Below are 16,867 nucleotides of genomic sequence, written 5' to 3'. Positions count from 1 at the left end.
GTTTGTGTTTCTGTCCATGCAGCTGTGAGTTCCCATCTCTCCCCTCCTCCTCCCGTCAGACAGTCCCCCCCTCTATCCACCTGTCTGGTTCTCCGGGACCTAGCCTAACCCCTGAGCCCCAGCCTGAGACCCCCACCCATCAGACCCCCATCAGCAGTCTCCCAGAGCCCCAGCAGGGGCCTAGCGGTGAGGAAAGCCTGGGGCTAGAGTACCATCTCTTGGCCAGGAGGGAGAGGTCTGCTGGGGAGCTGAGGGTGGAGGCCCTGGCCAGACAGCTGGTGTCCCGGGGGGATAAGACCCTGACCCCGGTGCTGGACAGCTGGGCAGAGGGCGGACAGACCATGGACCTGATGGAGGAGATCTTCCCCGCGGGGGGAGGGAGGTTACTGTGGCAACGCCGTAGGATCAGCACCTGTCTGGAGGACAGGTGAGGGACGGTTGAGGAGCGGGGGGAGGAGAGGGGAAGGGATAGGAGGTGAGCCGGGGGAGGAGAGGTGAAGGGAGATGAGAGGGGATTTGGGGAGGTCTGGTTATCCAGAGGGAATGAGGAAGTGTGAGTGTGTGCATTAATGCATTTGTGTGTGTGTGTGTGTGTGTGTGTGTGTGTGTGTGTGTGTGTGTTATTCATCCTATGTAACTAAATAATAGGTTAGACCGTTTGATCAGGGTTCATTACCAGGAGATAGAACAAAGGCCCTTTGTTGTTGAGGCTCATAACATTATGGCTCAGTTTATTACAGACCCCTGTTATCACAAGACAACTCTTAGGTTTTAGAATAGATACTGACATAAGAGCAGCTAGTTAAGCAAGGGAAAGTCTAGCATATCTCAGGGGTTTCAAGGTGAAATTGCAAAAACTATTTTCAAGTCAATCTGTTTTGTTTTCATCATGAACATATTGGATAACAGACAGGATAACAGTTGACTCTGACGCCACAGAATGATAACTGTTCATAACTGCTGATATTCTGGCTGTAAACTACAGCTCTCTGTCTCTGTCTCTCTCTCTATGTTAGAGCTAGGTAACGTCAGATCATACTGTCTCTCTCTATGTTAGAGCTAGGTAACGTCAGATCATACTGTCTCTCTATGTTAGAGCTAGGTAACGTCAGATCATACTGTCTCTATGTTAGAGCTAGGTAACGTCAGATCATACTGTCTCTCTCTATGTTAGAGCTAGGTAACGTCAGATCATACTGTCTCTCTCTATGTTAGAGCTAGGTAACGTCAGATCATACTGTCTCTCTCTATGTTAGAGCTAGGTAACGTCAGATCATACTGTCTCTCTATGTTAGAGCTAGGTAACGTCAGATCATACTGTCTCTCTATGTTAGAGCTAGGTAACGTCAGATCATACTGTCTCTATGTTAGAGCTAGGTAATGTCAGATCATACTGTCTCTCTCTATGTTAGAGCTAGGTAACGTCAGATCATACTGTCTCTCTCTCTATGTTAGAGCTAGGTAATGTCAGATCATACTGTCTCTCTCTATGTTAGAGCTAGGTAACGTCAGATCATACTGTCTCTCTCTATGTTAGAGCTAGGTAACGTCAGATCATACTGTCTCTCTCTATATTAGAGCTAGGTAACGTCAGATCATACTGTCTCTCTCTCTATGTTAGAGCTAGGTAACGTCAGATCATACTGTCTCTCTCTCTATGTTAGAGCTAGGTAACGTCAGATCATACTGTCTCTCTCTATGTTAGAGCTAGGTAACGTCAGATCATACTGTCTCTATGTTAGAGCTAGGTAACGTCAGATCATACTGTCTCTCTCTATGTTAGAGCTAGGTAACGTCAGATCATACTGTCTCTATGTTAGAGCTAGGTAACGTCAGATCATACTGTCTCTCTCTCTATGTTAGAGCTAGGTAACGTCAGATCATACTGTCTCTATGTTAGAGCTAGGTAACGTCAGATCATACTGTCTCTCTATGTTAGAGCTAGGTAACGTCAGATCATACTGTCTCTCTCTATGTTAGAGCTAGGTAACGTCAGATCATACTGTCTCTCTCTCTATGTTAGAGCTAGGTAACGTCAGATCATACTGTCTCTCTCTATGTTAGAGCTAGGTAACGTCAGATCATACTGTCTCTCTCTCTATGTTAGAGCTAGGTAACGTCAGATCATACTGTCTCTCTCTATGTTAGAGCTAGGTAACGTCAGATCATACTGTCTCTCTCTATGTTAGAGCTAGGTAACGTCAGATCATACTGTCTCTATGTTAGAGCTAGGTAACGTCAGATCATACTGTCTCTATGTTAGAGCTAGGTAACGTCAGATCATACTGTCTCTATGTTAGAGCTAGGTAACGTCAGATCATACTGTCTCTATGTTAGAGCTAGGTAACGTCAGATCATACTGTCTCTCTATGTTAGAGCTAGGTAACGTCAGATCATACTGTCTCTCTCTATGTTAGAGCTAGGTAACGTCAGATCATACTGTCTCTCTCTATGTTAGAGCTAGGTAACGTCAGATCATACTGTCTCTCTCTATGTTAGAGCTAGGTAACGTCAGATCATACTGTCTCTCTCCATGTTAGAGCTAGGTAACGTCAGATCATACTGTCTCTCTCTCTATGTTAGAGCTAGGTAACGTCAGATCATACTGTCTCTCTCTCTATGTTAGAGCTAGGTAACGTCAGATCATACTGTCTCTCTCTATGTTAGAGCTAGGTAACGTCAGATCATACTGTCTCTCTCTATGTTAGAGCTAGGTAACGTCAGATCATACTGTCTCTCTCTCTCCATGTTAGAGCTAGGTAACGTCAGATCATACTGTCTCTCTATGTTAGAGCTAGGTAACGTCAGATCATACTGTCTCTCTCTCTCTATGTTAGAGCTAGGTAACGTCAGATCATACTGTCTCTCTCTATGTTAGAGCTAGGTAACGTCAGATCATACTGTCTCTCTATGTTAGAGCTAGGTAACGTCAGATCATACTGTCTCTCTCTCTATGTTAGAGCTAGGTAACGTCAGATCATACTGTCTCTCTCTATGTTAGAGCTAGGTAACGTCAGATCATACTGTCTCTCTCTATGTTAGAGCTAGGTAACGTCAGATCATACTGTCTCTCTATGTTAGAGCTAGGTAACGTCAGATCATACTGTCTCTCTCTATGTTAGAGCTAGGTAACGTCAGATCATACTGTCTCTCTCTATGTTAGAGCTAGGTAACGTCAGATCATACTGTCTCTCTCTCTATGTTAGAGCTAGGTAACGTCAGATCATACTGTCTCTATGTTAGAGCTAGGTAACGTCAGATCATACTGTCTCTCTCCAGGTTAGAGCTAGGTAACGTCAGATCATACTGTCTCTCTCTCTATGTTAGAGCTAGGTAACGTCAGATCATACTGTCTCTCTCTATGTTAGAGCTAGGTAACGTCAGATCATACTGTCTCTTTCTATGTTAGAGCAGGGTAACGTCAGATCATACTGTCTCTCTATGTTAGAGCTAGGTAACGTCAGATCATACTGTCTCTATGTTAGAGCTAGGTAACGTCAGATCATACTGTCTCTCTCTCTCCATGTTAGAGCTAGGTAACATCAGATCATACTGTCTCTCTCTATGTTAGAGCTAGGTAACGTCAGATCATACTGTCTCTCTCTATGTTAGAGCTAGGTAACGTCAGATCATACTGTCTCTCTCTATGTTAGAGCTAGGTAACGTCAGATCATACTGTCTCTCTCTCTATGTTAGAGCTAGGTAACGTCAGATCATACTGTCTCTCTATGTTAGAGCTAGGTAACGTCAGATCATACTGTCTCTCTCTCTATGTTAGAGCTAGGTAACGTCAGATCATACTGTCTCTATGTTAGAGCTAGGTAACGTCAGATCATACTGTCTCTCTCTCTATGTTAGAGCTAGGTAACGTCAGATCATACTGTCTCTCTCTATGTTAGAGCTAGGTAACGTCAGATCATACTGTCTCTCTCTATGTTAGAGCTAGGTAACGTCAGATCATACTGTCTCTCTCTCTCCATGTTAGAGCTAGGTAACGTCAGATCATACTGTCTCTCTATGTTAGAGCTAGGTAACGTCAGATCATACTGTCTCTCTCTCTCTATGTTAGAGCTAGGTAACGTCAGATCATACTGTCTCTCTATGTTAGAGCTAGGTAACGTCAGATCATACTGTCTCTCTATGTTAGAGCTAGGTAACGTCAGATCATACTCTCTCTATGTTAGAGCTAGGTAACGTCAGATCATACTGTCTCTCTATGTTAGAGCTAGGTAACGTCAGATCATACTCTCTCTATGTTAGAGCTAGGTAACGTCAGATCATACTGTCTCTCTATGTTAGAGCTAGGTAACGTCAGATCATACTGTCTCTCTCTCTCTATGTTAGAGCTAGGTAACATCAGATCATACTGTCTCTCTCTCTATGTTAGAGCTAGGTAACGTCAGATCATACTGTCTCTCTCTCTATGTTAGAGCTAGGTAACGTCAGATCATACTGTCTCTCTATGTTAGAGCTAGGTAACGTCAGATCATACTGTCTCTCTCTATGTTAGAGCTAGGTAACGTCAGATCATACTGTCTCTCTCTCTCCATGTTAGAGCTAGGTAACGTCAGATCATACTGTCTCTCTCTATGTTAGAGCTAGGTAACGTCAGATCATACTGTCTCTATGTTAGAGCTAGGTAACGTCAGATCATACTGTCTCTCTCTCTCCATGTTAGAGCTAGGTAACGTCAGATCATACTGTCTCTCTCTCCATGTTAGAGCTAGGTAACGTCAGATCATACTGTCTCTATGTTAGAGCTAGGTAACGTCAGATCATACTGTCTCTCTCTATGTTAGAGCTAGGTAACGTCAGATCATACTGTCTCTCTCTATGTTAGAGCTAGGTAACGTCAGATCATACTGTCTCTCTCTATGTTAGAGCTAGGTAACGTCAGATCATACTGTCTCTCTCTCTATGTTAGAGCTAGGTAACGTCAGATCATACTGTCTCTATGTTAGAGCTAGGTAACGTCAGATCATACTGTCTCTCTCTCTATGTTAGAGCTAGGTAACGTCAGATCATACTGTCTCTCTCTATGTTAGAGCTAGGTAACGTCAGATCATACTGTTTCTCTCTCTATGTTAGAGCTAGGTAACGTCAGATCATACTGTCTCTCTCTATGTTAGAGCTAGGTAACGTCAGATCATACTGTCTCTCTCTCTATGTTAGAGCTAGGTAACGTCAGATCATACTGTCTCTCTCTCCATGTTAGAGCTAGGTAACGTCAGATCATACTGTCTCTCTCTATGTTAGAGCTAGGTAACGTCAGATCATACTGTCTCTCTCTATGTTAGAGCTAGGTAACGTCAGATCATACTGTCTCTCTCCATGTTAGAGCTAGGTACAGTGAGGAAAAAAAGTATTTGATCCCCTGCTGATTTTGTATGTTTGCCCACTGACAAAGACATGATCAGTCTATAATTTTAATGGTAGGTTTATTTGAACAGTGAGAGACAGAATAACAACAAAAAAATCACGAAAAACGCATGTCAAAAATGTTATAAAATGATTTGCATTTTAATGAGGGAAATAAGTATTCGACCCCTCTGCAAAACATGACTTAGTACTTGATGGCAAAACCCTTGTTGGCAATCACAGAGGTCAGACGTTTCTTGTAGTTGGCCACCAGGTTTGCACACATCTCAGGTGGGATTTTGTTCCACTCCTCTTTGCAGATCTTCTCCAAGTCATTAAGGTTTTGAGGCTGACGTTTGGCAACTCGAACTCCACAGATTTTCTATGGGATTAAGGTCTGAAGACTGGCTAGGCCACTCCAGGACCTTAATGTGCTTCTTCTTGAGCCACTCCTTTGTTGCCTTGGCTGTGTGTTTTGGGTCATTGTCATGCTGGAATACCCATCCACGACCCATTTTCAATGCCCTGGCTGAAGGAAGGAGGTTCTCACCCAAGATCTGAAGGTACATGGCCTCGTCCATCGACCCTTTGTTGCGGTGAAGTTGTCCTGTCCCCTTAGCAGAAAAACACCCCCAAAGCATAATGTTTCCACCTCCATGTTTGACGGTGGGGATGGTGTTCTTGGGGTCATAGGCAGTATTCCTCCTCCTCCAAACACGGCGAGTTGAGTTGATGCCAAAGAGCTCGATTTTGGTCTCATCTGACCACAACACTTTCACCCAGTTCTCCTCTGAATCATTCAGATGTTCATTGGCAAACTTCAGACGGCCCTGTATATGTGCTTTCTTGAGCAGGGGGACCTTGTGAGCGCTGCAGGATTTCAGTCCTTCATGGCGTAGTGTGTTACCAATTGTTTTCTTGGTGACTATGGTCCCAGCTGCCTTGAGATCATTGACAAGATCCTCCCGTGTAGTTCTGGGCTGATTCCTCACCGTTCTCATGATCATTGCAACTCCACGAGGTGAGAACTTGCATGGAGCCCCAGGCCAAGGGAGATTGACAGTTATTTTGTGTTTCTTCCATTTGCGAATAATCGCACCAACTGTTGTCACCTTCTCACCAAGCTGCTTGGCGATGGTCTTGTAGCCCATTCCAGCCTTGTGTAGGTCTACAATCTTGTCCCTGACATCCTTGGAGAGCTCTTTGGTCTTGGCCATGGTAGAGAGTTTGGAATCTGATTGATTGATTGCTTCTATGGACATGTGTCTTTTATACAGGTAACAAACTGAGATTAGGAGCACTCCCTTTAAGAGTGTGCTCCTAATCTCAGCTCGTTACCTGTATAAAAGACACCTGGGAGCCAGAAATCTTTCTGATTGAGAGGGGGTCAAATACTTATTTCCCTCATTAAAATTCAAATCAATTTATAACATTTTTGACATGCGTTTTTCTGGATTTTTTTGTTGTTATTCTGTCTCTCACTGTTCAAATAAACCTACCATTAAAATTATAGACTGATCATTTCTTTGTCAGTGGGCAAATGTACAAAATCAGCAGGGGATCAAATACTTTTTTCCCTCACTGTAACATCAGATCATACTGTCTCTTGTTGGAAGGTGATTGGCACTGCCGTCCACTGACATGATTTAACATAGCAGCTTGTAGAACAAAACGTGTCCATGCTTTTGTACATTCAAAAAAGGCTCAGATCCTATACTCTAAATCAGGGCGCTCCAACCCTGTTCCTGCAGAGCTACCATCCTGTAGGTTTTCACTCCAACCCTGTTCCTGAAGAGCTACCATCCTGTAGGTTTTCACTCCAACCCTGTTCCTGGAGAGCTACCATCCTGTAGGTTTTCACTCCAACCCTGTTCCTGGAGAGCTACCATCCTGTAGGTTTTCTCTCCAACCCTGTTCCTGGAGAGCTACCATCCTGTAGGTTTTCACTCCAACCCTGTTCCTGGAGAGCTACCATCCTGTAGGTTTTCACTCCAACCCTGTTCCTGGAGAGCTACCATCCTGTAGGTTTTCACTCCAACCCTGTTCCTGGAGAGCTACCATCCTGTAGGTTTTCACTCCAACCCTGTTCCTGGAGAGCTACCATCCTGTAGGTTTTCACTCCAACCCTGTTCCTGGAGAGCTACCATCCTGTAGGTTTTCACTCCAACCCTGTTCCTGGAGAGCTACCATCCTGGAGGTTTTCACTCCAACCCTGTTCCTGGAGAGCTACCATCCTGGAGGTTTTCACTCCAACCCTGTTCCTGCAGAGCTACCATCCTGGAGGTTTTCGCTCCAACCCTGTTCCTGCAGAGCTACCATCCTGGAGGTTTTCACTCCAACCCTGTTCCTGCAGAGCTACCATCCTGGAGGTTTTCACTCCAACCCTGTTCCTGCAGAGCTACCATCCTGGAGGTCAGGGCTCTCCAACCCTGTTCCTGCAGAGCTACCATCCTGGAGGTCAGGGCTCTCCAACCCTGTTCCTGCAGAGCTACCATCCTGGAGGTCAGGGCTCTCCAACCCTGTTCCTGCAGAGCTACCATCCTGGAGGTTTTCGCTCCAACCCTAATCTAGCACACCTGATTCTAATAACTACCTGGTTGATAAGATGAATCAGGTTAGTTACAACTGGGGTTGGAGCGAAAACCTACAGGAGGGCAGCTCTCCATGAACATGGTTAGAGAGCCCTGCTCTAAATTAATTTAATACATTTTAGCTTCAATTGTCTTTTGAAATAAATAGCTTTTAACAAGTTAATTATTATTTACAACCCAAAAAGATATATATTCTACATATTCTCTGCTGGGTTTTTGAGTGTTTTTGGGAGATATCTTAAGAATTTGTATCAAAAATACGTTTAAATATTAAATGTATTATATTAAAATAGAACCAGGGGACAGTTGGTTTGTTAGACTCCTCCGTGTCAGTGGAGGATTTAGTTGAGTGTGACTAAGTGTGACCTGATTCTACTGTGGAATGTTGTTCTCTCTGTAAAACATTCTGCCCTGCCTGTCCATGTCCGTCCTGCCCAATAGGCTAACCATGAAAACAAACCAGCCACAGCACATTCCTTATAGTAGTGTGTGTGTGTGTGTGTGTGTGTGTGTGTGTGTGTGTGTGTGTGTGTGTGTGTGTGTGTGTGTGTGTGTGTGTGTGTGTGTGTGTGTGTGTGTGTGTGTGTGTGTGTGTGTGTGTGTGTGTGTGTGTGTGTGTGTGTGTGTGTGTGTGTGTGTGTGTGTGTGTGTGTGTGTGTGTGTGTGTGTGTGTGTGTGTGTGTGTGTGTGTGTGTGTGTGTGTGTGTGTGTGTGTGTGTGTGTGTGTGTGTGTGTGTGTGTGTGTGTGTGTGTGTGTGTGTGTGTGTGTGTGTGTGTGTGTGTGTGTGTGTGTGTGTGTGTGTGTGTGTGTGTGTGTGTGTGTGTGTGTGTGTGTGTGTGTGTGTGTGTGTGTGTGTGTGTGTGTGTGTGTGTGTGTGTGTGTGTGTGTGTGTGTGTGTGTGTGTGTGTGTGTGTGTGTGTGTGTGTGTGTGTGTGTGTGTGTGTGTGTGTGTGTGTGTGTGTGTGTGTGTGTGTGTGTGTGTGTGTGTGTGTGTGTGTGTGTGTGTGTGTGTGTGTGTGTGTGTGTGTGTGTGTGTGTGTGTGTGTGTGTGTGTGTGTGTGTGTGTGTGTGTGTGTGTGTGTGTGTGTGTGTGTGTGTGTGTGTGTGTGTGTGTGTGTGTGTGTGTGTGTGTGTGTGTGTGTGTGTGTGTGTGTGTGTGTGTGTGTGTGTGTGTGTGTGTGTGTGTGTGTGTGTGTGTGTGTGTGTGTGTGTGTGTGTGTGTGTGTGTGTGTGTGTGTGTGTGTGTGTGTGTGTGTGTGTGTGTGTGTGTGTGTGTGTGTGTGTGTGTGTGTGTGTGTGTGTGTGTGTGTGTGTGTGTGTGTGTGTGTGTGTGTGTGTGTGTGTGTGTGTGTGTGTGTGTGTGTGTGTGTGTGTGTGTGTGTGTGTGTGTGTGTGTGTGTGTGTGTGTGTGTGTGTGTGTGTGTGTGTGTGTGTGTGTGTGTGTGTGTGTGTGTGTGTGTGTGTGTGTGTGTGTGTGTGTGTGTGTGTGTGTGTGTGTGTGTGTGTGTGTGTGTGTGTGTGTGTGTGTGTGTGTGTGTGTGTGTGTGTGTGTTTGAGTTTCACCCAAATAACACACACACCCAGAATACCATACTAATTGTTTTGGCATCAGACACACTATTCAACAGACTAGTGCTTGTTGCTTACTGCTTGTTTTGCAGTATGTGTCAGTTTCCTTATAGTAGTATGTGTGTGTGTGTGTGTGTGTTTGAGTTTCACCCAAATAACACACACACCCAGAATACCATACTAATTGTTTTGGCATCAGACACACTATTCAACAGACTAGTGCTTGTTGCTTACTGCTTGTTTTGCAGTATGTGTCAGTTTCGGGTCAGGAGTTTCAGGATCTAATGTATCAGTGTATTAATGCTAACTGTTGCTCCATTCTTGTGTCTCTGTTCCAGGCAGGGGCACCGTACTACTATGGCTGACCCTGTAAAACAACATATTTCACTGCACCTATCCAGTGCATGTGACAATAAAACATATATATATTTTTGTTCATTTTCTTGTAGAAGGCAAGATGGTGTCTGTTGTATAGGAAGCAGTCTGCTGCAGAGAACAGAGGGGGGAGGAGAGATGGACACGGATCTGGACGAGGCAGACCTCAATCAGAAGAAGGTTTGAACTCACTTTACATTCATCATCTTCTTTTTTGCGAACAATTGTTTTCATCAGATGAAATCAAAGGCAATACAATTACATGAATCTTTGAATGAACTGATTTTATATAAAAGTAAGGAAAATTAAAGACAAAGCCCATCCAACCTATGGTCCTCGGGATCCAGGAGATCTCTGGGTAAAGAGGAGTGGAGACAGTTACTCTGTGCTAACTCCTCCCATCCACTAGGTGGAGCTACTCCAGGCCATGACTCTGAGCATTGCCTCTTTGCGGGAGGAAAAGGAGGTTCTGGCGGAGGAGCAGAGGAGGTTCCGGGCCCTAGGGGGCCATATGGAGAGCCTGGTCCAGGAGCGCTGTAAGCCCAACGAGAGGGAGAAGTACAGGATGTTCATCGGGGACCTGGATAAGATAGTCAACCTGCTACTGTCTCTGTGTGGCCGGCTGGCCCGGGTCCATAACGCTCTCTCTGCCCTGGATAGAGAGGAGGAGACAGAAGACAGCCAAGAGGAGAGGGTGAGATATTAAACTACACTATACACTATACAATACACATTAAACTACACACTATACACTACACTATACACTATACACACTACACTACACAATACACTATACACTATACACTATACAATACACGATACACTACACTATACACACTACACTACACAATACACTATACACTATACACTACACACTACACATTAAACTACACACTATAATACACACTATACACTACATACTACACCACACCATACACTACACAGTATACACTACACACTACACATTATACACTACACTACACTACAATATACACTATACTACACTACACACACTACACACTACACTACACACTACACATTAAACTACACACTACACACTACACAACAATATACACTACACTACACACCACACTACACACTACTCTACACTACACTACACACTACACTATACACTACACACCACACTACTCTACACTACACTCTACACTACACTACACACTACACTATACACTACACACCACACTACACTACACTACACACTACACTACACTACTGCTTTATCAGCCTTACACTCCTCTTGTCTTTTGTTTTGCTGTGTTAAAGAGCGGTGACATCATGGTGCCACCTCCCTTAATGACGGGACGTGACGCTGTTAAAATGTGATTTACTTTAGTCACAGATACTACGGGGCTCCTCCCCTCTGAAACACGGATTCATTCTCTGACCTTTCTGCTCTGACCTCCTGAGAGGGTGTTCATTGTGTGTGTAGATACACATTCAGCCTGGGTTGCTTTAGTTTAACCAAATGGCATCATGTATTATCAAGGCTTTACTAATCTAGTGTCCTATCTCACTAATACTGAACATTTTTCCGGAGATGTGTCACATGACGGCCACTGGGTGGTGCCAGGTCATCGTGTCTCTGTATTGACTAATCTATCCCTTCCCCTCAGGAGTCTACAGAGGAGCAGCCAGGATGTCTATCTCTCTGTGTAAAGACTCTATTCACTTATCACTAACAGTCTCTACCCTCACAAGTCTGTGTAGTCAGCACCAGGATGTCTTTAATAATCTATATATCTCTGTTAACTCAGGAGTCTACAGCAGAAGCACCAGGATGTCTTTAATAATCTATATATCTCTGTTAACTCAGGAGTCTACAGCAGAAGCACCAGGATGTCTTTTAATAATCTATATATCTCTGTTAACTCAGGAGTCTACAGCAGAAGCACCAGGATGTCTTTAATAATCTATATATCTCTGTTAACTCAGGAGTCTACAGCAGAAGCACCAGGATGTCTTTAATAATCTATATATCTCTGTTAACTCAGGAGTCTACAGCAGAAGCACCAGGATGTCTTTAATAATCTATATATATCTGTTAACACAGGAGTCTACAGCAGAAGCACCAGGATGTCTTTAATAATCTATATATCTCTGTTAACTCAGGAGTCTACAGCAGAAGCACCAGGATGTCTTTAATAATCTATATATCTCTGTTAACTCAGGAGTCTACAGCAGAAGCACCAGGATGTCTTTAATAATCTATATATCTCTGTTAACTCAGGAGTCTACAGCAGAAGCACCAGGATGTCTTTTAATAATCTATATATCTCTGTTAACTCAGGAGTCTACAGCAGAAGCACCAGGATGTCTTTAATAATCTATATATCTGTTAACTCAGGAGTCCTTACAGCAGAAGCGCAGCCAGCTGTGTAGTCAGCATGAGGATGCCAGGGAGCTGAAGGAGAATCTGGACCGGCGGGAGCGTGTGGTTCTGGACATCCTGGGTGGGTACCTGACCGGGCCGCAGCTAAGAGACTACCAGCACTACGTCTGTATGAGACCAGCCCTGCTGATCCGACAGAGACACCTGGACGAGCTCCTTAAGCAGTGGGACGAGCAGCTCAGCAGGCTGGCCGAGAGTATCTCTCCTGGGGAGTCGGACCACCAGGGGCCTCCTGGCGACCACCAGGCCCAGCCCAGCTCATCTATCCCTGGGTCTAGCCTCGGCCCTGGCCCTAACCTTGGTCCTACCCATGCTGTCCGCTCCACCACTGTAACATCACTGTGACTCATGTCACCCCAACAACAACACTGTTCCTGGTCACTACCAGGGAACACACTACAGCCGCCCGTGTCTCTGACACAATGGGCGGAGCGCCATGAGTCTGGCAAGCAAGATACAACAGTACTTGATGAAGAGAGAGACAGAGACACAGAGACACAGAGAGACAGAGACACAGAGACACAGAGACACAGAGAGACAGAGAGACAGAGACACAGAGAGACAGAGACACAGAGAGACAGCATCTTTCTCCATATAGAGCCGAACTGGATGAAGGATGTCACCCTGTCTGTCCCCTTGTTGCAGACAGACAGACAGACAGACTATAAGACGTGAGCATGACCGATGCGTTCTTGTACCTCAATATATTTATGCCTCCTATGTTACTCAAGCTTTTTCACACATCTGTGTTCTGACTGGCCACTCGGCATGTCTTTGGTTGATTCAATACACTGTTGAAGTCCCTAGTCGTATTCATACGAGCAGATCAGAGCTTTGAGAGTAACGATAGTGGATGTACAACTGCCTGTCAATAAATGTTATTCCCCATATATATATATATATATATATATATATATATCAGTTTAACCATTACTACTGCCGTTACATTTGTATATCACTACAGCTGAGCACTTTGTTTTAGCAGTTTAACTACTGATTACACAGAATGGTCAGAATCACAGAACTAGAATAAATTATATTTCTCATTCTATTTCTATGGTCAGGAAGTTCTATTTCTATGGTCAGGAAGTTCTATTTCTATGGTCAGGAAGAACCAGACCTGTTTTCTTTAGCAACACAATAGCACGCGCTCACGCACATTAATATGTAGTCACAATCTAAGGCAGATTTAGCTTCAAGTACTTGTAATTCAGACACGAAAATGATAGTTCATGACAAAAGCTACCATGACATTGACAACTGCTATAATTATTTATATTATAAAAAAGGAATGTAAGTGGCTGTACATTTGGTGTCAGCTAACCTCATGATTTTTAGTATGTAGATGAAAAAAACATTTTTTTTTTTTTTTTTTTACTGAAACAAATTTGTGAAATTTTTAATCAAATGTGATTTCTCTCAGAGAAGGCAAGATGATGTCATAATGATGTAATGTTCTAGAACTTGTTCTATAATGTTTTAGAATTCTGATGATGAAATGAGGCAAATTTACAGTGGGCTTTCCAAATGACCTCTGTTCACATGGTCTTCCTCTAAAACAAGGCAGGCTTCTAGAAGGTAGTTAGATGTTCCTTAGCAAGATTGTTGCCCAGTAAGTACATGCATACTGTGGACGGAGCAATCTCATGGGCAGTGGTATCAGTTCTTAGGATATCTGGGTACATCAGAATAGATAATAATAATAAGGGTAAAATAAAGTAGCAGCAGCAAATGGGGTGTGTGTGTGTGTGTGTGTGTGTGTGTGTGTGTGTGTGTGTGTGTGTGTGTGTGTGTGTGTGTGTGTGTGTGTGTGTGTGTGTGTGTGTGTGTGTGTGTGTGTGTGTGTGTGAGAGAGAGAGAGAGAGAGTGTGGTTGAGTTGTCAACTAGCGTGACTCCAATGTGAAATCAACAAAACATTTCACCATGTCATTGGATTTAGATTGAACGTTGGGTGAAAAAAACAAAACGAAATATCCTTTTGTTGATTACTTTTTGCAAATCAAATTAGTTTTCTACGTTGATTCAACATCATCACATAGATTTGTTGGGTTGAAATGACGTGGAAACAACCTTGATTCATCCAGTTTTTGCCCAGTGGGAAGTGAGTGGAAGGTGTCAGTGTCTGTGTTGATGGTGTCAGTGTGTGTGTGTGTGTGTGTGTGTGTGTGTGTGGGTAGTGTCAGTGTGTGTGTGTGTGTGTGTGTGTGTGTGTGTGTGTGTGTGTGTGTGTGTGTGTGTGTGTGTGTGTGTGGGTAGTGTCAGTGTGTGTGTGTGTGTGTGTGGGTAGTGTCAGTGTGTGTGTGTGTGTGGATAGTGTGTGTGTGTGTGTGTGTGTGTGTGTGTGTGTGTGTGGGTAGTGTCAGTGTGTGTGTGTGTGTGTGTGTGTGTGTGTGTGTGGATAGTGTCAGTGTGTGTGTGTGTGTGTGTGTGTGTGGGTAGTGTCAGTGTGTGTGTGTGTGTCTGTGTGTGGATAGTGTCAGTGTGTGTGTGTGTGTGTGTGTGTGTGTGTGTGTGTGTGTGTGTGTGTGTGTGGGTAGTGTCAGTGTGTGTGTGTGTGTGTGTGTGTGTGTGGATAGTGTCAGTGTGTGTGTGTGTGTGTGTGTGTGTGTGTGTGTGTGTGTGGGTAGTGTCAGTGTGTGTGTGTGTGTGTGTGTGTGTGTGTGTGTGTGTGTGTGTGTGGGTAGTGTCAGTGTGTGTGTGTGTGTGTGTGGATAGTGTCAGTGTGTGTGTGTGTGTGTGTGTGTGTGTGTGGGTAGTGTCAGTGTGTGTGTGTGTGTCTGTGTGTGGATAGTGTCAGTGTGTGTGTGTGTGTGTGTGTGTGTGTGTGTGTGGGTAGTGTCAGTGTGTGTGTGTGTGTGTGTGTGGATAGTGTCAGTGTGTGTGTGTGTGTGTGTGTGTGTGTGTGTGTGTGTGTGGGTAGTGTCAGTGTGTGTGTGTGTGTGTGTGTGTGGGTAGTGTCAGTGTGTGTGTGTGTGTGTGTGTGTGTGTGTGTGGGTAGTGTCAGTGTGTGTGTGTGTGTGTGTGTGTGTGTCTGTGTGTGGATAGTGTCAGTGTGTGTGTGTGTGTGTGTGTGTGTGTGTGGATAGTCAGTGTGTGGATGGTGTCAGTGTCTGTGTGGATGTGTGAGTGTGTGGATAGTGTCAGTGTGTGGATAGTGTCAGTGTGTGGATAGTGTCAGTGTGTGGATAGTGTCAGTGTGTGTGTGTGTGTGGATAGTGTCAGTGTGTGTGTGTGTGTGGATAGTGTCAGTGTGTGTGTGTGGGTAGTGTCAGTGTGTGTGTGTGTGTGTGTGTGTGTGTGTGGGTAGTGTCAGTGTGTGTGTGTGTGTGTGTGTGTGTGGATAGTGTCAGTGTGTGTGTGTGTGTGTGTGGATAGTGTCAGTGTGTGGATAGTGTCAGTGTGTGTGTGTGTGTGTGTGGATAGTGTCAGTGTGTGGATAGTGTCAGTGTGTGGATAGTGTCAGTGTGTGGATAGTGTCAGTGTGTGTGTGTGTGTGTGTGTGTGTGGATAGTGTCAGTGTGTGTGTGTGTGTGTGGATAGTGTCAGTGTGTGTGTGTGTGGATAGTGTCAGTGTGTGTGTGTGGATAGTGTCAGTGTGTGGATAGTGTCAGTGTGTGTGTGGGTAGTGTCAGTGTGTGTGTGTGTGTGTGTGGATAGTGTCAGTGTGTGTGTGTGTGTAGAGTGTTGTAACTCCTTGCTTGTTTTCCCTCCCCAGAATGAACTATTGCCAATTGATATTGTTGTGTCCTTTTGAGAGCACCTTTTAAAGCATTTACAGATTATCCTAATTCGAGTCAAATAAACTGTATCGAGCACATATTCGTGTTAATATTTTCACCAATAATGGTGCCATCCAGATTTTTTTTCTTCATAGCTTTTCAGAAGCATAACTGAATTCTCAGATTTGATAGTTGTTGATTTTCCTAATCAAAATTCCATGTATCAATCTTGCTTCACGACGCGTAGGAGAGGGAGGCTGATTGGAAAACAGATCCTTTGTTTTACAAATAAATCTATTTTTAAACAGAGCCTTTGTTGTCTTTGTGGCAATTGTACTTTGACTAAGTATTCTATGATGTCATCAGCCATGTTGTATCTTAGAATATTATTGAGCTCCCGAGTGGCGCAGCGGTCTAAGGCACTGCATCCGTGATTGGGAGTCCCATAGGGCGGCGCAAAATTGGCCCAGCGTCGTCCGGGTTTGGCCGGTGTAGGCCGTCATTGTAAATATGAATTTGTTCTTAACTGACTCGCCTAGTTAAATAAAGGTTAAAAAAAAAATGTTTTATGAGATTAGATCAATTTTATTGTCCCTGAAGGGACATGTTAGCCTGGTCCCGGATCTGTTTGTGCTCTTGCCAACTCCATTGCTCATTGTCAAATGACAACCCAAACATGACAATGATAGCACCAACGGACTGGCACTCAGGCTAGGGACACGGAAGTCAAGTCATACTGCAACATGCTGCTTGTGTGAAGAGTGTGTTGCAGTTCACATTCCTCGTTCTATGTTTCTCATTTTAGAAGTTGACTGACTGTCCTAGTGACTTGACTTGTAGACC

At 44.3% G+C, this 16,867-nt stretch overlaps 1 protein-coding gene across 1 annotated transcript in view; it reads left to right on the top strand.

Annotated features, from left to right (window-relative positions):
• Positions 1-16,333, top strand: part of LOC311136162 (protein Shroom3-like) — a 116,433-nt gene extending 100,100 nt beyond the window's left edge. The window contains exons 14-17 of the mRNA XM_084170253.1: positions 23-427; positions 9,969-10,074; positions 10,304-10,588; positions 12,260-16,333. Coding sequence (XP_084026379.1) covers positions 23-427; positions 9,969-10,074; positions 10,304-10,588; positions 12,260-12,649 — 1,186 coding nt within the window. The 3' untranslated portion in view covers positions 12,650-16,333. The remainder of the gene's footprint in view (positions 1-22; positions 428-9,968; positions 10,075-10,303; positions 10,589-12,259) is intronic.
• The last annotated feature ends 534 nt before the right edge of the window (positions 16,334-16,867 follow it).

The sequence above is a fragment of the Coregonus lavaretus genome, assembly GCF_964263955.1.
Source record: "Coregonus lavaretus genome assembly, chromosome: 10".
In the NCBI taxonomy this organism is placed as follows: Eukaryota; Metazoa; Chordata; class Actinopteri; order Salmoniformes; family Salmonidae; genus Coregonus; species Coregonus lavaretus.
The sequence above is the reverse complement of the archived record's forward strand: the minus strand, read 5'-3'. Positions and strand labels throughout refer to the sequence as shown.